The sequence below is a fragment of the Diachasma alloeum genome, unplaced genomic scaffold (assembly GCF_001412515.2).
Source record: "Diachasma alloeum isolate Michigan unplaced genomic scaffold, Dall2.0 Dall_scaffold_01035, whole genome shotgun sequence".
Classification (NCBI taxonomy): Eukaryota; Metazoa; Arthropoda; class Insecta; order Hymenoptera; family Braconidae; genus Diachasma; species Diachasma alloeum.
Genome location: NW_021681147.1, coordinates 81468 through 100136, shown reverse-complemented (window position 1 = coordinate 100136; position 18669 = coordinate 81468). Strand labels below are relative to the sequence as shown.

At 36.9% G+C, this 18669-nt stretch overlaps 1 protein-coding gene across 5 annotated transcripts in view; it reads left to right on the top strand.

Moving 5' to 3' along the window:
- LOC107045653 (aminopeptidase N) overlaps positions 1 to 14913 on the top strand; it is a 28244-nt gene extending 13331 nt beyond the window's left edge. For 4 of the 5 annotated variants that reach the window (XM_015267982.1, XM_015267981.1, XM_015267984.1 and 1 more), the window contains 14 exons: positions 1193 to 1373; positions 1463 to 1618; positions 5495 to 5791; positions 6866 to 7046; positions 7121 to 7271; positions 9361 to 9442; positions 9570 to 9744; positions 10932 to 11121; positions 11208 to 11482; positions 12893 to 13077; positions 13156 to 13317; positions 13504 to 13644; positions 14458 to 14539; positions 14616 to 14913. In XM_015267982.1, coding sequence (XP_015123468.1) covers positions 1193 to 1373; positions 1463 to 1618; positions 5495 to 5791; positions 6866 to 7046; positions 7121 to 7271; positions 9361 to 9442; positions 9570 to 9744; positions 10932 to 11121; positions 11208 to 11482; positions 12893 to 13077; positions 13156 to 13317; positions 13504 to 13644; positions 14458 to 14539; positions 14616 to 14759 — 2402 coding nt within the window. In that variant the 3' untranslated portion in view covers positions 14760 to 14913. Of the gene's footprint in view, positions 1 to 1192; positions 1374 to 1462; positions 1619 to 5494; positions 5792 to 6865; positions 7047 to 7120; positions 7272 to 9360; positions 9443 to 9569; positions 9745 to 10931; positions 11122 to 11207; positions 11483 to 12892; positions 13078 to 13155; positions 13442 to 13503; positions 13645 to 14457; positions 14540 to 14615 lie in introns of those variants that run through there. The other variant, XR_001461470.1, reaches the window with a different exon arrangement.
- The last annotated feature ends 3756 nt before the right edge of the window (positions 14914 to 18669 follow it).

Below are 18669 nucleotides of genomic sequence, written 5' to 3'. Positions count from 1 at the left end.
GGGCCAGATCTGTCAACCAAGGCTCGGTTACCCGCCCTTCTCCCGAGACTCAAGCCCTGGTCCCCAGGGATGGCCGAACCTCGGTCCAAGCCTGGGCGCCCAGACTTGGCAAGCCCAGGCTTGTGCCAGGCTTGGCCCGTTTCTCCAACACTGGCATTTCGTACGTGGGACAGTCTATATTCATGAACAAATTAATGAAATTCGATTGGTCACTTATAAGAAAATTTCGAAAAAAATGAAGCAAAAAGGACCACATACATTCATACGCAGATACATACATACATACAGACACCATCTAAAAATCGCATATTCGAACTTTTTAGACCATATTTAGTTAACCCAACACAAAAAAATGGTAACTTAAATTTGAGCGATTACAAAGCTTCCATCCGGAAGCAAAAATAGTTGTTGACGAGTGAGCGTTAATCACACTCGTGAGGAAGTACATTTTTTCATATGTATCGTTCGATATTTTATGATTCTGGTGAGAAAATAGTATTTTTCGCCCGGGTGGGCGCAAAGTAAGATTTCCCTCCCGCGAAGCGGGAAAAAATTATCATCAAAATGCAATTCGTCATGGCTCGAAAAATTGATAACAATATCCACTTGATCCTACATATCAGAATATGATAGAGATCGCACTAAATCAGCGCGGAATAAATAGAATGTTTCATCAACTTTCAAGTGAATTCTAATGGAAATGCAACAAAATTCGTAGAGTTTACGTAAAAATTGAACAGAATTTCTTATAGAATACATACGCTAGATTTTTCTAGATTTTTTTTCATATGTGCACTGATAGAAAGGATTAGTTATTGTTAACGAATGGATTTGGTTGGAGACGAAGGTCTATTCGGTCTTACCAAATGTTCATTCGTTAATAGTTAACAAATGCACATTTGAGAAGCCTTGTTTGACTCGATTTTCACTTTTCAAGTGAACTATTGGTTAACTATTAACGAATATTCATTTGGCCATGTTCAACTCTACCATTCGCTAATAATTAACGAATCTCGTCTGGAATAAATGAATCAGTTTATCAGTGTGGGATCATAGGGATGCGTTTATCAACCCCGTAATATTGAAATTTTCGAAGTACACTCTCATTGTTTCTCAAGGCAGTGTCTTCTAAATCAATTACCAACACTAGAACAGTCATTTTGATTTTACCCAACTGTCTTCAATTCATTAGGAACGAAAATTATTGACATTGACAGCAGTAAAAACGAACTGGATAACGAACACGGAATTTTAAGGACTCATCTACCAAGGCGCATAAAGAAAGGAGTTTATGCTCTGGAAATAAATTACGAAGCTCTGGTCGATAATCGTACTCTCCGCGTAGCAAATTTCAGCGATGACAATGGCGACAGGTGAGTGATTAATCCAGTTTACCGTATAAAGCCGTTGATTTTCTCACCAGCTAATCCTCTTTGTCCTCATACTTTCTTTTCTCTTGAAGATGGCTGATGGCGAGTCGATTAAAACCCATCAATGCACGTCGACTCTTTCCGGTATTCGATGATGTGAGATTAAAAGCTAAATTCGTACTGTCCGTTGCACATGACGAGAACATTGTTGTCTTGTCAAATACTCCAGTGAAGTTTCGAGCTCCTGCGTAAGTAGAAATTTCAATGAAATGAACGGAAACTAGTTGCAGAGCGGCAGATCAATTTTTCTACAAATGTAAATATAGTTGAATCCAAGGTAGATGTTGAAGTTCTTTTTAACCCATTGCAGTGTCAAGATCAAGAACGTATCGATGTGAAGAGATTGGGAGCGTCTCAGTATGCACGAAAAAATTTAATAGAAAAACTTAACGAATTGGCTAGACAATTTTATTGGACTTCTATTAAATTTTCTATTTGTTTTTGGCAGATTCTATTGGAATATTTAATAGACAATATTCTCCAGAAAAAGTCGATAGAACTTGATTTTCCTATAGAAATTATTCTATTGAGATCATTTCTATATAATTTGCTCGGCTCAAATGTACTAAGTTTTTTTTCACTCTATTTCTCTTTCCTTTCATCAAGAAAATCGAACAAAAAATTTTAGCCGAAAATTTCAGCCGAGGAAATTCTATAGGAAATATTTGAGTAGAATAAGGTGTATAAAAAATCGCATTCTATTGACTTTTTCTACAGAATAATTTCTATTGAACATTTTCAATAGAATCGGCTAACGACTAATAGAAAGTTCAATTGAAATCCAATAGCGAATAGCGAATTCGCTAGATTTTCCATTACATTTTTTCTTGTGTGAGTGTCTGAGACAAAGAAATTAGTTCTGCCGAAGAATGATATGCTTCCCTGAAGAAATCTTTTGTTGTGTTGAAGCAATTTAAGCGGACAAAAAAGAACATTTCCACCAAAACATGATAATTTTCGTAGTTGTAATTGTTCTCATGGAACATTTATATGGCTTTCGGGGAAATACATTCGTTGATATCATTGGCTTACGGGTGGATGCCGCGTTTGCTTTCAGCGTTGCGCCGACGTTTCGCAGTTTGCATCTTCGGGGCAATGAGCTCCGATTTTAAAGCATTTCCGATTATGTGAGCTAACTGACGCCATGCTCAATCGAAAGAGGGGAAAACTTCCGCCGGAAATACTTATTGAAAAGCCGAAAAAAATAGACCTGTGATGAAACGCAAAATTTTGTCAAAAATTCATTAATAAAATTTGAAAAAAATTGAACAAAATTTTTTTAGCCCTTTTGAACGATAAGAAAGCCATATAAGAAGCCTCAACAAACTTAAATTTTTAAAGGTACAAAACCATACCAATAATTGGCGAAAACACCAATAGAAGGTATAAACCTGTGGAGTTCTCTCAGATCAAATGATGGTCGTACACTAGATTATATTTTTTCCAGTCAACAGTTTAAATTCTTCTAGGGATACTTCTGATGATCACGACAAAAAATTACTTTTTGTGGAAGATATTCAATTTTTTTCTATCAAGTTGGTCAATTTCCCTCAAGTAAATCTGTTCCACCACTCCATCAAATAGTCTCACGTGGAATACATAGTTTTTCGGAAAAGGAAATTTTTTCTCTCAGTGTTTTTCTCTCAGTTTTTCTCATTACGAGAGCCCGGTGCTGCACGCAGAGTATCAAAAATTGTCAGAAAGTGGGAAAACGCTTGACATGGGAATGGGTTAACGACTTCTATGCAAAACCTGAAGCACTTGAATATTTTTTAATTTTTTTTTTTCAATTGAGTGACAGAACCGAGGGGCTGCTCACTTCTGAAATCACGGCGCCAGTCTGCCATGAAATCATTCCGAAATCACGTGAAATCATCTGAAATCAATGAAATTAATTCGAATGAATTAAATCATTCAAAATCATGAAATCACCTTCCGTGAGGCTCGAGATCACTGAAATAATTTTTTCCGAAATTACTGAAATCATCCGAAATCGATTTCATTTCGGAATCATATGGTGCCACTCAATTATGGAATGAGTAGCCCCTCGGACAGAACCATATGTTCTTCATGTTAATGAAAACTTAAATCACCAACTTGAGTCAATTATTCAAAAAAGAAATAGACAATATCCATGAAATGTAGGCATTAGCCCATTTGCTTGGGTATCTCTGGTTTTCCCTTGACCCTTGGATTCACTATATTTTATGATCAAAATTCATAAAAAGCCGCTTGACATACAATGTGATGAAAAATAGCGTTCGACACTCGTGGGAAAGTATTCTTTGAGCCGTGAGAGAATAGCACTCGCCTCCGGCAAGTATTCGCATTCGCTCGCTATGCGGTCGCGCGCAAATACAAACACAGTTGCTACCAACCTCAGTCTAAAGAATTGTTTTGTACTGGTTGCCGGAAAAGGTCTCTTTTCGTGGCGGTTTAGCTGGCGTAAAGGGTTATATATACGCAACGCATACGCAAAGGCCAGATATAGTATATTTCAATACGAGTGTGTAATAGTATATTTCAGGCGAGTATATTTTCTCGCCTTCGGCTCGGCGCCAACTCTACGCGAGTAAAAAACCCCATGGCACTAGCCGTGAACGATATTTTTCCGTAGTGATTTTCAGTTTTACGAGTTTGGGGAAGGGTCAATACCAATCCCCGGACGAGGAAAAGTGAAGATCAGTACGGAAAAAGTGTTTTCCGTACTGACCTTCACTTTTCCCAGTCTGGGGATTGGACAAGGGACACAGTTGCGTCCCGTTGCCAGGAATGGAAAGAAAATCTCGCGAGATTGTGTGTAGCTTTAATCGCGAGCCAAGTAGGCTGACTTGGAATTTTTATCATTTCAAATTTTGAATATCATTTTCATCATTTTCATTATTTCTTCAGTTTTATATGAGTTGCGTCATAATCTTCAGGCTTTATTAATCTGTAGTGGACACTACGGGCTTTTGCCCGATTTCACAACTTTTTGTAAACAGACCAACGGTCGCACCCGTTCTTGGCGAGTGTTTTTTTACAAAAGACCTTTTGGTTTTTTGGGAGATATTGACCCTTCCCCGAACTGGCAAATGTGAAAGTCACTTCGGGAAAATATCGTTCGCGCCTAGTGCCACAGGCCTTTTCGACGCGATATAGGCTATTTTTGACACTTTTTTTGGCGCTTGTCGAAGGCGAGCACTTCCTTCCCAGGGGCCAAAGAACACTTTTCCCACGAGTGTCGAACCCTGTTTTTTCTCACCATGTGTGGAAAGTGGCATTTTGTGTACGCGGAGCATACGTAAAATTTCATTCTACGCATAAGTGACGGAAAATATTCGAACGATTATTTTACACCTTCCGTAGTTTTTGCGGTGCGTTCATGGTGGCATCCCCCTTACGCACCTGTACCCCAATGGGGTGACACTGAAATGTGTCGAGCTGTGTGGAGATTGATTTTTAAATACTATTTTATCAGATATATATCCATATTCCATGACATCCAATATTTAGTGATTGAACCCTGAGTAAAGAGCAGGTTTACACACTGATAGACTGATTCATTTATTCCAAACGAAATTCGTTAAGTATTAACGAATGGTAGAGTTGAATATGACCAAATGAATATTCGTTAATAGTTAACGAATGGTTCACTTGAAAGATGAAAATCGAGTCAAACAAGCCTTTTCAAATTTGAATTTGTTAACTGTTAACGAATGAACATTTGGTGAGACCGAATAGGCCCTCGTCTCCAACCATATCCATTCGTTAACAATAACTCATCCTTTCTATCAGTGCTGGCAGGCGTGCTATGAAATATTCATTTAACACACTCTTGTAGCACAATATACTATTTTTGAAATTGGAGAAACAACCGTAAGAGAAGATATGACCAACAGAAAGAAGTTTATCATAATTATTCTATCCCTTTCAGTTTCTCCACTATGTTAGGAAACCTGATTATGTTCCGAATTGAACAGCTCACTTCGTTTCAGATTTTCTCCACTGACATAATTTGAAGAAAAAGTTTTTTCATGTTTTTTTGTCATGTTTGATGAATTGTTTCATTTTCTTTCAATCAGATCAAATAGTGTGGTGATTGATACTTTCGAAGAGACCCCTTTAATGTCTCCCCACAATCTCGTGCTCGTTCAGGGGCAGTTGGAGACACTGGACAATATAACAATGAAAGGGAAGTCGATAACATTTTGGGGAGAAACGAACGTCAACTTAAATCCACGCTATTTGAAGAATATGACTCAGTCAGTGCTGGAAAATTTCATAGAACTGTTTGCACTCGATTTTTACATGCCTCAGCTTGATATCGTCTGTGTTCCATTTATGGAGAATTATGGGAGTCCCGGAATAATCACAATTATGTGAGTAATGGCACGCACCAGAAAATTTTATTAAGTAGATAAAGTTGAGAGTCAGGTCAGTTTAACATTGATGTGAGTGAATGAGATGAGTCGAGGAATAATATTCACCTAATCTTATAAATGTTAGGAATTATTGATTTTAGAACTATTGATCAAAGAATTGTCTTTAGTACCATGACTTCAGTAAACAATTCTATTGCGTTCTTATTGCATTCTATTGATTTTTCACCGATTCTCCTGGAATATTTTCTGGAGAAATTTTTCATCATTAATTTTTTAAGCTTCTTTTTTTTATTTTCCTCCTCGTTAAAAACATCAAGAAAAAAACGTGGAAAATTTGGAACGGTAAGAAATATTCTCAACGGTATTGCGTAAGAAAATCAAAATTCAACAATGTTTTCTATGAAATATTTCTTAGTCGATATTTCTATTCCTAAAAACGGTGCAAAAAAGCTGCATAATTTATCAATACAATTGCTAAGAGACAAATAGAATTTCCAATATGATTTCAAACATGAATTTCTGAAATTCGAAACTTTTCAAAGATTTTTCAGTATAAGTCAATTTTTTTCATTGATTTTTTTTCATTCTATTTTTCTGTTTTTTATATTAAGAAAATCAAACGAAAAACTTAGAAAATTTTAGCCGAGGAAATTCAATGGAAAATATTTAAATAAAATAAGTTGCATAGAAAAATCTAATTCTAATGACTGAAGGAAAGGCAATTGGTCGGGTAGTTATTGGTTCGATCCGTAATGGGTCACACCCCCTCCAACGGACCCGCAATGGGAGTGAGCGAAGCGAGCGATCAACAACCCATCGGATTTTTATATATTATATCGACTAACCTCAGAAAACTCATACTCAAGACTTACTACAGAAAAATCAAACTACATTGACCACTTTGCATTAAATCACTCATGAAAAAGGCACCGTAAAATAGAATGTCAATCAAAATTGAAGTAAAAAAAATAGAATTTCTTGAAGACAGTGCTAAATTTTTCCATTGAGTTTTTTTATGCGTGATAAACTCAATTATCACCTCATTCATTAAATTTCTCCGTTCAATTATAGAGAACCACTTTTTAATGTGACAAATACGTCACCAGGAATAACGAGATACGAAACCCTCCAAACATTGATTCGTCTCATTGGTCAACAATGGCTGGGTGGATTAGTGAATTCCCAGAATTGGACTGACGTCTGGATTCTCGAGAGCTCCCTCACTGATCTCCAGCACTCGTTGATTCCCAAAGCAAGTGTTCAGTAACAGGAAACACAAGCGTAAGAAATTGAAACCATTGATTCAATAAATTTTTTAATTTCCAGTTAGATCCTACATTCAATCATTCCACGTTTATCCTGGATGTTCAATTGGATGCGTTTGAGGCCGATGGTTACACAGTATCACAGTCATTGAAGTCCAAGGTTAATCCAGCATACTTGGAGGCCTTTCATCCGGATGAGTTGTATGACAGAGGTGAGAAAGAGATGGGAGATAAGGAGATTAAGATTTATTATCATTAGCATAACGGAATGGCAAATTTATTCTCAACTCTTGAGAAATCCTTCAAAACTTGATGGAAGTGGTCATGTGCATGTTGAATGAGTAGTAAAGTAAAGCGCTAGTCTCAAACGAACCTGAATATTACGTAATGGAGAGGTTGAGAGCAATCTCTCAAAACAACTTTTGAACATTTCGTAAATTAACAAGCAGGAGTACATGTGACCGTTTTTTTAACGCTGCTAGTTGATTTTTTTCTACCAATTCCATTGGTAGTAAACTTCCGAATGGATTCGTACCAATTCCCTGTCATTATGCAATCGTAACCGCATGTTGCAGGGTGTCTGCAGGAAGATATTTAATCTTTCAATGAAATAGATTTAGACAAAAGATTAAATATCTCCGAAACTGCTTGGCCGGTTAAGCCTATCCACAATATGAACCTTCAATATTGTAAGAGCTATAGTGATACCAAATTTCAACTTGCTATTTTCATTTTTTATTAAACTATCGTGCGTACAAGAACGAAAAAATTTAAGAAACTAAAAAACGGAAATACCTCGGATACTTTATATGAACAGATATATATATTGATTGATCTAGATAGAAGCCGCCGAGACGAGTATTTTGAAAAAAAAATTCAAATCCGTTGAGTAGTTCATGAGATATTTGAAGAAATATATTTACACAAGAGGTTGCATATCTCAGCAACCGCTCGGCCGATTGCGCCCATCCCAAATAACAACCTTTAGTATTTTAAGAGCTAGAACTATATCAAATTTAAACTTGCTATCTCCTTTTCTTCTCAAGTTATCATGCGTACAAGATTTTTTATGAAAAACAGAAAAACGGCAATATTTCCATACTGTGTATTAAATGGTCTCTATATTCTGATTGACTTATATAGAGGCCATCGGGACGAGCGTTTTGAAAAGAAAAATTTTGAAATTGGTGCAGTAGTTTTTGAGATATTGAGGAAAACCGAAATTTAAACAAGTTGTTATATCTCAGGAACTACTGGACCAATCGGGCTGAAACAGCGTGCCAAAGTTTCCTTCAATAATAGCTACAATGAGCTGAAGTTTCAGATTTTTATCTACAAATTTCACCGCATTTATGTTGAATTTTCTAAAAATTAATCACCAAAAACCCAAGTTCTCGAATACATACATACAATAATGACCCTAAACAATAAGGCTTCGATTCGGAAGCAGAAAGGATTTTTTTGGGCCAAACATGCGAAGCGTGCGCCGAGATTGAAAATATTTATTGCAAAAATAGATTTACCCTATTCAAAACAAATTTATTCTCTGTGCAAACAAGAAATGAATAATTTCTAGCACTACCTCTTCATTATTCGATGCTCCCATACTTATTTCGCTCCCGACAAATGTTGGTTTTAGATGAAACGAGGGATAGTAGTTTGTCGTTTTGGTTATTCTATAATCACAGACACAAAATGAATTCTTAAATGAAATCATAATAATGATATGACAGACATCTTGAAACTTAGAGATAAAATATTTCTTGATTAACTTCCCTCTATAAAAGATATTTTTATCTTGAAAAGACACCGTCTTATATGAATGATCCGCCTCTTGAAACAAATATTTTATTTTGCTTTCGAAAGCGGAGCAATTATTCATGTTTGAAGCTTTCAAATTCGAATTAGACAATTATTTTCTTGGTAATTTTCAACTAAGGATTCTCTTGACCCAAACAAGACTTGTTTGAGAACTTGTTCGTTTTTCTCTCAGTGTACAGACATGATCGCCGAACTTCGCATTTTTACGGTTCAGACCATTCTACATCATTACCAATCGAAATTAAAGAATGTGAACATTGGACCATTTCAATACTTCCATTGAGAAGCAAAAATCATCAGATTTTGATCTTTCTACACAACTTATTCTCACTTCTATTGAGATTGTTTCTACAGAAATTCTGCTGTTTGATTTGTCAATAGAACATTAATTTTACATTTTCAATCAAATGCTTTCGTATTTTTCGTCTATATATTATCGTTAACTGAATTAATATTTCAGAAATGAATACTTATTCGTAGGTGCATGTTTGCTACGCATGTTGCATGGAGCTTTAAGACGAAACGAGTCGTGGATTGGCTACAGGAAATTCGTTAACAGGTGGTGGGTAAACTACTGAAACTATAATTTACATGTCGATTCTGCGTATTTGTGTCATCTCGACGTGGATTTCCGACCTCGGTGACACTCGTGGCGGAAAAATTTACAATTTTCATGTTTATATTATCAGGGCAAATGGAAATGGTGACGTTGGTTCATTTCTGGAAGCAATGACTGATGATGCAGAGGGTATTCCGGAGGGGATCGATGCCATTGCTGCTATGAATTCATGGATCAGTAGTCATGGGTATCCAGTTCTGACTGTTGAAAGGGATTACAGTAGTGGTTCTGCTAGAGTTCATCAAGTAAATGATTTTTTTTCTACATTCAAAAAAATCTTTTTGATTTAATATTAGGGAACGACAATTTTTTCTTTCGATTTTTTGGAAAACTATTGAATTAACTTTTTAAAGACATCTATGAATATGACCTATTATGGGTCATTCGGATCCGTGAAAAATCAACCGTCGTGAATTTCCTGAAGATCCAGGCAGTTGAGGATATGACCCGCCTTCAAAAAACGTTTTGTTGACCCAATGACGAAAAATAGTATTTTGAAACGGCTGCTACGTTCACCCCGTACCGAAAAGTGCCTTTTCGTTTACTCGTAAAAAGTTTTCGTTTACCCGGGTCTCCCAATTACGCGCCGGGCACTCACCCAACTAAGTTATCGGGAACTACAGAAATTTTCTCTCCAAATTCGCTTCACAACACCGCCTAACCACCTTTAGGCATTAAATCAACTCAAAGAGAATTAGAATTCAGAAAGAAAAAATCCCGCATCGCTCAAGCGGGATTGGAACTCTGGTCTCCCAGTTATGCGCCGGGCACTCTCCCAACTTTTTTTTTATAATACGTTTATTCACCTTCATAATACAATAATAAATTTAAATTATGAGTTGACGTATTCAAGCTCATATCAATTACTTTTAGAGGATTCACAGTTCTAAAAACATTCAGAATCAATACAATATTTAATGTTTATAACATAATTACACTCCGTTTTTAAAGAGTGAACAGTTTAAATGAGTATTTATTCATTTATAAAGTAAACACTGAACCAATCGGTTATCTCCTCTCTTGTGTTTAGTGTATTTGTTTTTTGTGTATTTTGAGCGCTGCGCGCTCGGAATTTTAATCTGCAAAACTGATCCCTCTCGTTGCTATGCAACAAAACATTCGGGAAATATTCGATAATTTTGAAGGCCTTGGGGTATTATAACTGAAAATTTCCTCTTAGAACGGAAAAAAATTCACGTGGTATACCCAATAAAATCCCCAGTGCCGGCACTGAAATTTTTTCCTAACTGTCATTTGGGCCCTTTTTCCCTTGCTAGCACTAGAATTTTTCTAGAGAATTTTTCTCCGTGTGGGTTAAAATAGATCAAATTTTCAAGTTTTTTCGGTTGGTGATCGATTAGTATGTTCACATAGTAATTTTTAATTTCATATTATCTCCGTGTATATTGACCGTTGTTCCATTTTGTTCTAGGAACGTTTTAGTTTTGATAATTTAACAGTAGAGCGACAAAACCCTTGGTACTTACCTCTCTCTTGGATCACCGAAGATGGTAATTGGTCATCACCCTCATTCACATGGCTGAAATTGGCGGAAACAACGATAGATAACGTCGGTAATCCCGACGAAAAATCGTGGGTGATATTTAACGTTAATTCCACGGGTACAGTATTCCCTCGAATTCTCCCATTCAACGTAACCAAGAATAAAAGGAAAATTCCCCTGATAGACTTTCAATTAATTTCAAAGGATACTACAGAATTAATTACGATCCCGATAACTGGGAATTGATTGCACGTGCATTAGGAGAGAATCCCACGGAATTTCCTTCACCGGTGAAAGCCTCTCTAGTCGACGATGTATTGAGCTTGGCTTTCGTTGGCTCTACATCTTACGATACGGCTTTCAGTCTGATCAATTACTTGAGAAATGAGAGCCAACCCGAGCCTTGGACTGCACTCATGCGTCACGCCATCAAACTCAATCTTGTGTTGTATGATACGTCGATTTATCCGAAATATCAGGTAACTCTCGTCCCAATTTTATCAGATGTTTGAATGATAGTGAAATAGGACAAAACAAAATTCTAAAGAATTCTCACATTACCTAAGCAATATTTTAGGACAAAAGATGTCCAAAGAAATTTATTGAGAAAAGTTTTTATCAGGGTATCACGAATGAAAAAAATTTGATAGAAGAACCAAACGCGTTCACTACACAAAGAAAAATGTCGGAGAAAAATTTTCAAACAAATCAAGTAATCGTGAAACGGAATCCATTTTTCGGGATTTTTCACTCTATACCGAGGCATTAAATGTGAGACGAATAGTGATTTTTTTCCCACTGACTCGGGAAAATTTACTAATCGAGAGGGCAATTTGTGCCAAAACTGTAAAATTTACCATTTACTTCAGCAAAAATTATCACATGAAAATTACACAGTCCGACAAAATTCTGGCTTTTTTTGGCACAGAGATGAGACTGCTGCCACTGGAAAGATTTTTGTATATGAATCCATCTTTGTTTTTTTGTGCTGTCCTTAACTATGTGTCTCCCAAATTTCAGCTCAATCAGTCAAAAATTGAGGGACTTGGACGTTTTTGTAGAATTTGACCCGTTCTGATCCTTTAGAACCTTCCGAAAATTTCCGAGTACGATTTTTCCCCACTATTTTTCACCTGCAACACATATTATGAACTTTTACAATTGTCTCTATAATACCCAGACACTTTCAAATTTCACAGCGGTCTCCCCTTACGGGGTACCAGAAGGCCACCGTTTCTTCGAAATTTTCAAACAAATTTCCTGCTCAAAGTTATTAATATTTTTGACATTCAAAGCACATTGATCGCCTCCTGGAGATTACTGAGCTTTCATTTGTAAAAATATCGATAACTTTCAGGAGGAAATTCGTTCGAAAACTTGGAAAATTAACGGCATTCTGTTACCCCTTAAGGGAATGCGTTGGGGAAATTTAAGTCCTCACTAGGCCTTGGGACCCATTGAACAGTTTGTGTTATATGACGGAATATGGGAATAACTAGGGAAAATAGCGGACCCAATCGATTTTGCCCCGTATAACCACGAAAAATTTCATTTTTTCCTGTTTTTACCTTCAAAATGCTCCTTGCGCCATAGTTTTCATACGATTTTAGTTTTTTTTTTAATGTTCGTTACACTCCAAAGAATAAAGTTAAGCATCCGTTTTACTTTATTCGCAATAGATCATGAATAAATGAACTTTGAATTTTATAAACTTTTCGCGTCTCTAGAGCAGAGACGCGAAAAATTTTCACTGACGTATCCCCTTAAAAAGGATTTCTAATCAAAAACAAATTCTCTTCAATTTTGACATTATTTTGATGAGAAACAACGTTACGGACAACAATCTATTCTATCATGACCAAAAAAAGTAAAGTATCCCGTTTCTCCAGGAATACATGAAGAAATTGACATCAAATTTTTTCCGAGAAGTTGGTTTAGACATAAATCATGGTCGACGACTGACATTAGTGGCTCACCAATTAGGATCAACCTTTGAGATACCCGAGTACGTAAGTTGGGCAAAGGAAAATGCCGAAGGCCTGAAAACCTCACCAGAATGGGAATCTCGTCATCTGTAAGACTCAAACAGCCAAACTCAAATGACAAAGCTCCTTTCCAGTTGAACCCCTGAGTAAATACACAAACTTTACAGCATACCGTCGTATTTACGTGAGACTCTACTGTGCACCCTGGCGGATGAGCTTGGATGGCAATGGTGGCAGGAGAAATTAGGAAACATCACGAAGCGTGACGACGACAGAAATTCATTCCTATCGTCTCTGGCCTGCTTCCAAGTGCCTTGGATGTTGCAGGCGTGAGTTTAAAGTGATACTCTTGAAGCATTTACAGGGGTAGGGGAAGAGGTGGATGAATCCATCAATTTTAGATTCAATCAACAGCGGGACTATTTCCGTTTCTGTCGTTGAAATTGTCCAAAGGTGCTAAAGCTACACTTTACGGCTGTGCAATCTCAAACACTTGTTTATTGAATTGTTCTCAGGGTGTTGAATGAAATTGTCAAGGGTGAGTTTTTCGAAGAGACTGAGACGCTAGTTATTCTGAGAGCATTCGACAAACATCCGGTTGCTGCTGAGGTAGCCTTTCAATTCGTACGGAAAAATTGGGCGGATATAGTTGAAAAGTAAATATCCGTTTTATGCTTTTTTAATTGAATTTCAAAATATGATTCCCAGAAATATGCACGGAGAGAAAAATTCAATAAAAATTACCACAAGTAATACCACGAGAGCTTCAAAATTATCGAGCAATTCCCGATAGATTCGTTGCAAACAAACGAAGGAGTCAAGTTTGTCAGGTTAAAAAATCACGACTGCGAAGCACGAGTGATTTTTCCTGAAAAACTTGACGACTTCGTTTGTGTGCAGGGAACCTTGAGGGAATTACTCGATTAATTTTGAAGCTCGAGTAGTATTCGGGAGGGAATTTTCCCATCCAAATGTCGGCCAAAAGAATTGCACTATGAGACAAAATCCATCTGACAGTTCCAACCAGGGGTTCGCTCGACCACGGAATATTTTGTTTTCCACGAATATAGTCAACATGAAAAATTACCAGTTGAATTATCAAAAATTATCAGCTGAATACCGTGTTGACTATATGAAATAACAGTCGAATAGTGCAATTCTATTGGCTGACATTTGGATGAGGAAAATTCCCAGAAAAAAACGTAAAAATTATGTTTCGAAACGTAATCCGCGAGCGAAGTAAAATTCAATAAAGAGTGTGAGTCGGAACGGAAATTGTACGAATTTCCACATAAATTCTACGATTTGTTCCATAAAAAGTAACCACCCGTCTGATGACTCACCGCTGTGGGAACAACAAGTCATTCCGTAATTTTTCCCCAACGATTGCGAAAGGAAAGCAATTATCCACTTGTTTTGATAATTTTTACTAGTTACATTTCTTTAAAACAATTTATCATTCTGTACAGGTTCCATAAATCATACCCCATACTCAGGGCATTCATAGGCTCAATAGGCAGCGGTTTCACTAGTGAAAAGGATTTTTCCGACGTATGTATCCAGAAGAGAGAACTGAAGAAATTTACCAACAACTTCATCCCTTTCATCTTCCATTTCTCTTTTGCAGTTTGTGGAATTTCGGGAGGATAACTACGAGAGCCTCAAACCCGTGGGTTACATCACGGCATTCGTAGAGGCTAAAGGAAATTCATGGGTATCCTTCCTCAACACATCCTTTGTAAACTTCGAGAAGACGATGCAAAGCATCTGATAGTTATCTCGCTTATCCAAACAATCTCAGTACTTATAAAATTACTCTCAACTCATCATCGTGTAAAAAATACAAAAACCTGGGAACAATTGTGATGTCTATAATATAAAAATGACAAATAAAATAATTACAAGACTTTAGTCTAGGAGGATAATTTCTGTTTTTCATTCATTTTGCTGTCATCATAAATCTCTTGAAATAATGTTGAGACGGACTTTTACATGAAATTTTTCGGGGTAAGCTGCAAGATACTTTACTGTTTGAAAAAAATGACAGAATTTTTTTTTCATCACACTGTGCGAGAAAGTAACTTTTTAGGCATGCGAAGCGTCCCATTTCCACACATTGTGACGAAAAATATCGTTCGATACTCATGGGATTATACCACTCGCCTTCGACTCGTGCTATAAACCTCCCACGAGCCAAAAAAAAACTTTTCCGCACTCGTATCGAAATATACGGTTTCGTGATACCTACCTAATAAGTGGGTAAAGCGGTTGTTTTCCACACGGCGTGCGTAAAGTTCACCAGCTTTTGGGTATTGCAAATTCTCGTGCGTAAAGCTTCACTTCGGACATAAAAGCAACCACTTTACCCCCATTACTGTTTCGAAAAGTGAACTCGGCAGGTATGATAAAATAGTACATTATGTCATCAGGCGATAAAAGTATTATCTAACAAATGTGACTTTATCATTCGAGCCGAAGGCGAGGATTATAATCACATGAGTCAGATAATACTTTTATCGCCGGGTGACATACTAGTATATTTCGTAACGAGTGCAAAAAACATTTTTTCACGAGTTACGAACAATATTTTTCATCACAATGTAGCGAAAATTGGACTTTAAGGCACGCGGAGCGTGCCGAAAAGTATACTTTTGGTCACAGCGTAATGAAAAATATTTTTCGATACTGCTGCTACGCTCACCTCATGCCAAAAAGTCTTTTCGTTTACTCGTAAACGAACAGTCTTGTTTATTTGTAAACGAAAAATGCACAGTTCGGCCGCTCGCTGAACGTAATATCACTGTCAAAAAATATTGTTCGACATATGGGAGAGGAGAATTTTCAGCTCGTGTGACTGATAGCCCTCGGCTTCGCCTCGGGCCGCCAACTTCACACTCGTAAAAATTCCTTCTCACTCGTATCGAAATATACTATGATGTCGTTGCATGCGATTTTATGTTATTGAGGGAATCGTGGTTAAAATAGCAGTGTCTCGGGCCTAGTGACATGAAATAGGATGTGTTACACGTGCGTACAAAAAAGTGGAGCTGTAGGCGCTAGTAACATAATAGGGGAGGGTAGGGTAAAACGGACCGCAGGGCAAAACGGACCACTGACAGAAAATTGATAATTTTTGTTGTTTTTTTATTTCCTTGAAATCAGGAACACTGAACGTGTTGAATTAAGAGTGAGTTTCTTGGATCGTAACTGTCACAGGGGTTTTATAGACAAGAAGTGTGCTCATACGTCTAGGCATTTCCACCCAAAATTGAGAAATCGAAAAAATCACGATTACAAAGCTTCCATTCCGAAGCAAAAACAAAAATTATCAATTTTCTGTCAGTGGTCCGTTTTGCCCTAGGGGTCCGTTTTGTCCTGCGGGCCGTGTTACCCTACTCTCCCCTAGTTTATTTCGGTACAAGTGCGTAAAAGTGTTTCTTGATACGTGGGAGGTGTCTAGCACTCGCCGAAGGTGAGTCCTACCATCCTAAGGGTCAGAGAATACTTTTCCCACTAGTATCAAACCCTATTTTTCATCACGATGTATGGAAAGTAAGATTTTGCGCACGTGGAGTGTGTATAATATTTCACTTTATGCACAAGTGATGAAATATACTCTTTTGTGCACCTTTCGAAACGGTTTAGTGTTCGTAAAGCGGTTGCTGTCCTGCCGGCGTGCGTCAAGTTTGCTAGCGTGTGTAAAGTGAATTCTCGTGCGTAAAGTTTCGATTGCACACGAGCTTACGTACTCGAAATTCGCTTTACGCACGCCCTTGACCTTTACACATTCAGGCACAAAAACAACCACTTTGCTCCCATTACTGTTCTGAATAGGGACCTCGGCAAGTATCACAAAAGTAGGATATGTTACACGTGTGTACGAAAAAGTGGAACTTTACGCACTAGTAACACCATATACTATTGTCAAGCAAAAAATTTCATCTATTTAGAAAAATGTTTCTCAATCAAGTTTCAACTCATTTTTCTTATTATTTTTCAAATATTTTCAGTAGTCCATAGTATTTCAAAAAATGGTAAACATCACTGAACTTAGTGCTATAGAAAAAATTGGTAAAATAATTTACTCCAACGGCAATTAAAAGGAAAATGTTGAAATCCACTTTTTCGAAAACACCTCTGCCACTCGTTACAAATTAATATTTTCAAGTTTTGATATAGAAATCAATTTTGTACACACCTGTGTCGATCATATTCCAAGAATCTCGGCCAGACTGCGATGAAACCCTTTCGTAAAAATCTCCATACCTTCCATAGAAAATGCCAAGCGATGAAAAACGCTTTTTGGCCTTATCTGAATTTAACAGTTAAATTGTAAAACAAGATAAATCAATTTCCCTCATTGCCAGACTCAAGTTTCAGACGCAATCTCAACAGATACCTTTCTTGTAGCTCTCCTATCATGCTGCAAAAAACTTCCAAGGTAAATCTCCCCATTTCCCTAACATTCGGCGATATCTCTCAATCTTCCACCCTGAATTTGACTTGATTTATCTCATTCCACTTCTCCGCTTACAAAATAAGGTACTGATTGCATTAAGAAAAACATTAATCTACGACAACAATTTTTATTCTCCATTCAATTCGCTTTCACCCCAAAAAGCATGATTACAAAAACCAAGCAACAAGAATCTCGTCCTTATCATCTTAATTTTCCTAAAACGACCGGTAATGATAAAACGTCATTCAATCATCATAATTCATTATTCAATTTTTCATATAATACAATTCAATAATAATAATCATCAATATTTATCGTCAATAACCCAATAATAAATATGCATAATAATGTAGTAATGATAATAATATTACATATTTAACAAATTTCACGATATTTCTATTAACTCTCATCTAACGACAATCATTACATAATTTGAGATAGATGGTTGACCCCTCAAGAATCATGACCGATTTTCTTTAAATATTCCATTAAAACTATTTTCCCTCGTTAATTGGTACTGTTACAATAATTATAAATATCCGTCAACGTTCAAACAATAAAACGTCTCCAATTCTTTGTTTTTTCTACATTGCTATGGCGTTTAAGAGTTATCCTTCAAACGTCAAATTCTTCTACATCACACGGTGGAGAGGTTAAGAGCAGGCGGGGTGGGTGGGAGAGAGGGTGGGAACGTGTCTGACCTACCCCATAATACGCTCGATAGTTGCTTCAGTTATCGTCAGAGGCAATGGGGTCATTGATCGTTACACAGTTGGTACTTTCTATTTTTTAAATCAAAATCATCCTGCCTCTCGCTCTCCTTCGCCACCGCTCTCTCTCTCTCTCGCTTCTCAAAGTGTATTTACGCTAATCGGATGAACGTCACTCTGTGTGGCTAGACACTTTACCGATAACGTGTCAGAGGTGGGTTTACGATTAAACGAGAAATATTTTTCTCACGAAACAGTCGATGAGGAAGATTCAAGTATCTTTGTGAACGGTTTTTTTTTCGGGGGTGAGCGGGAAATATATTTGACAAATCATTCTGAGGGTACATTAGCAACTATGGGATTTAGGAGGAAACGTAAGGGGACTTTTTTTGTAGGGAATTTAATTTCATGCAAAAAAGTATTTTGGTGAATTTTGATAAGTTGAATAGTTTAAAAGATATTCTTGTAAAAATACAAATAAATCTTTTGAACTTATCGATAGCTGATTCAGC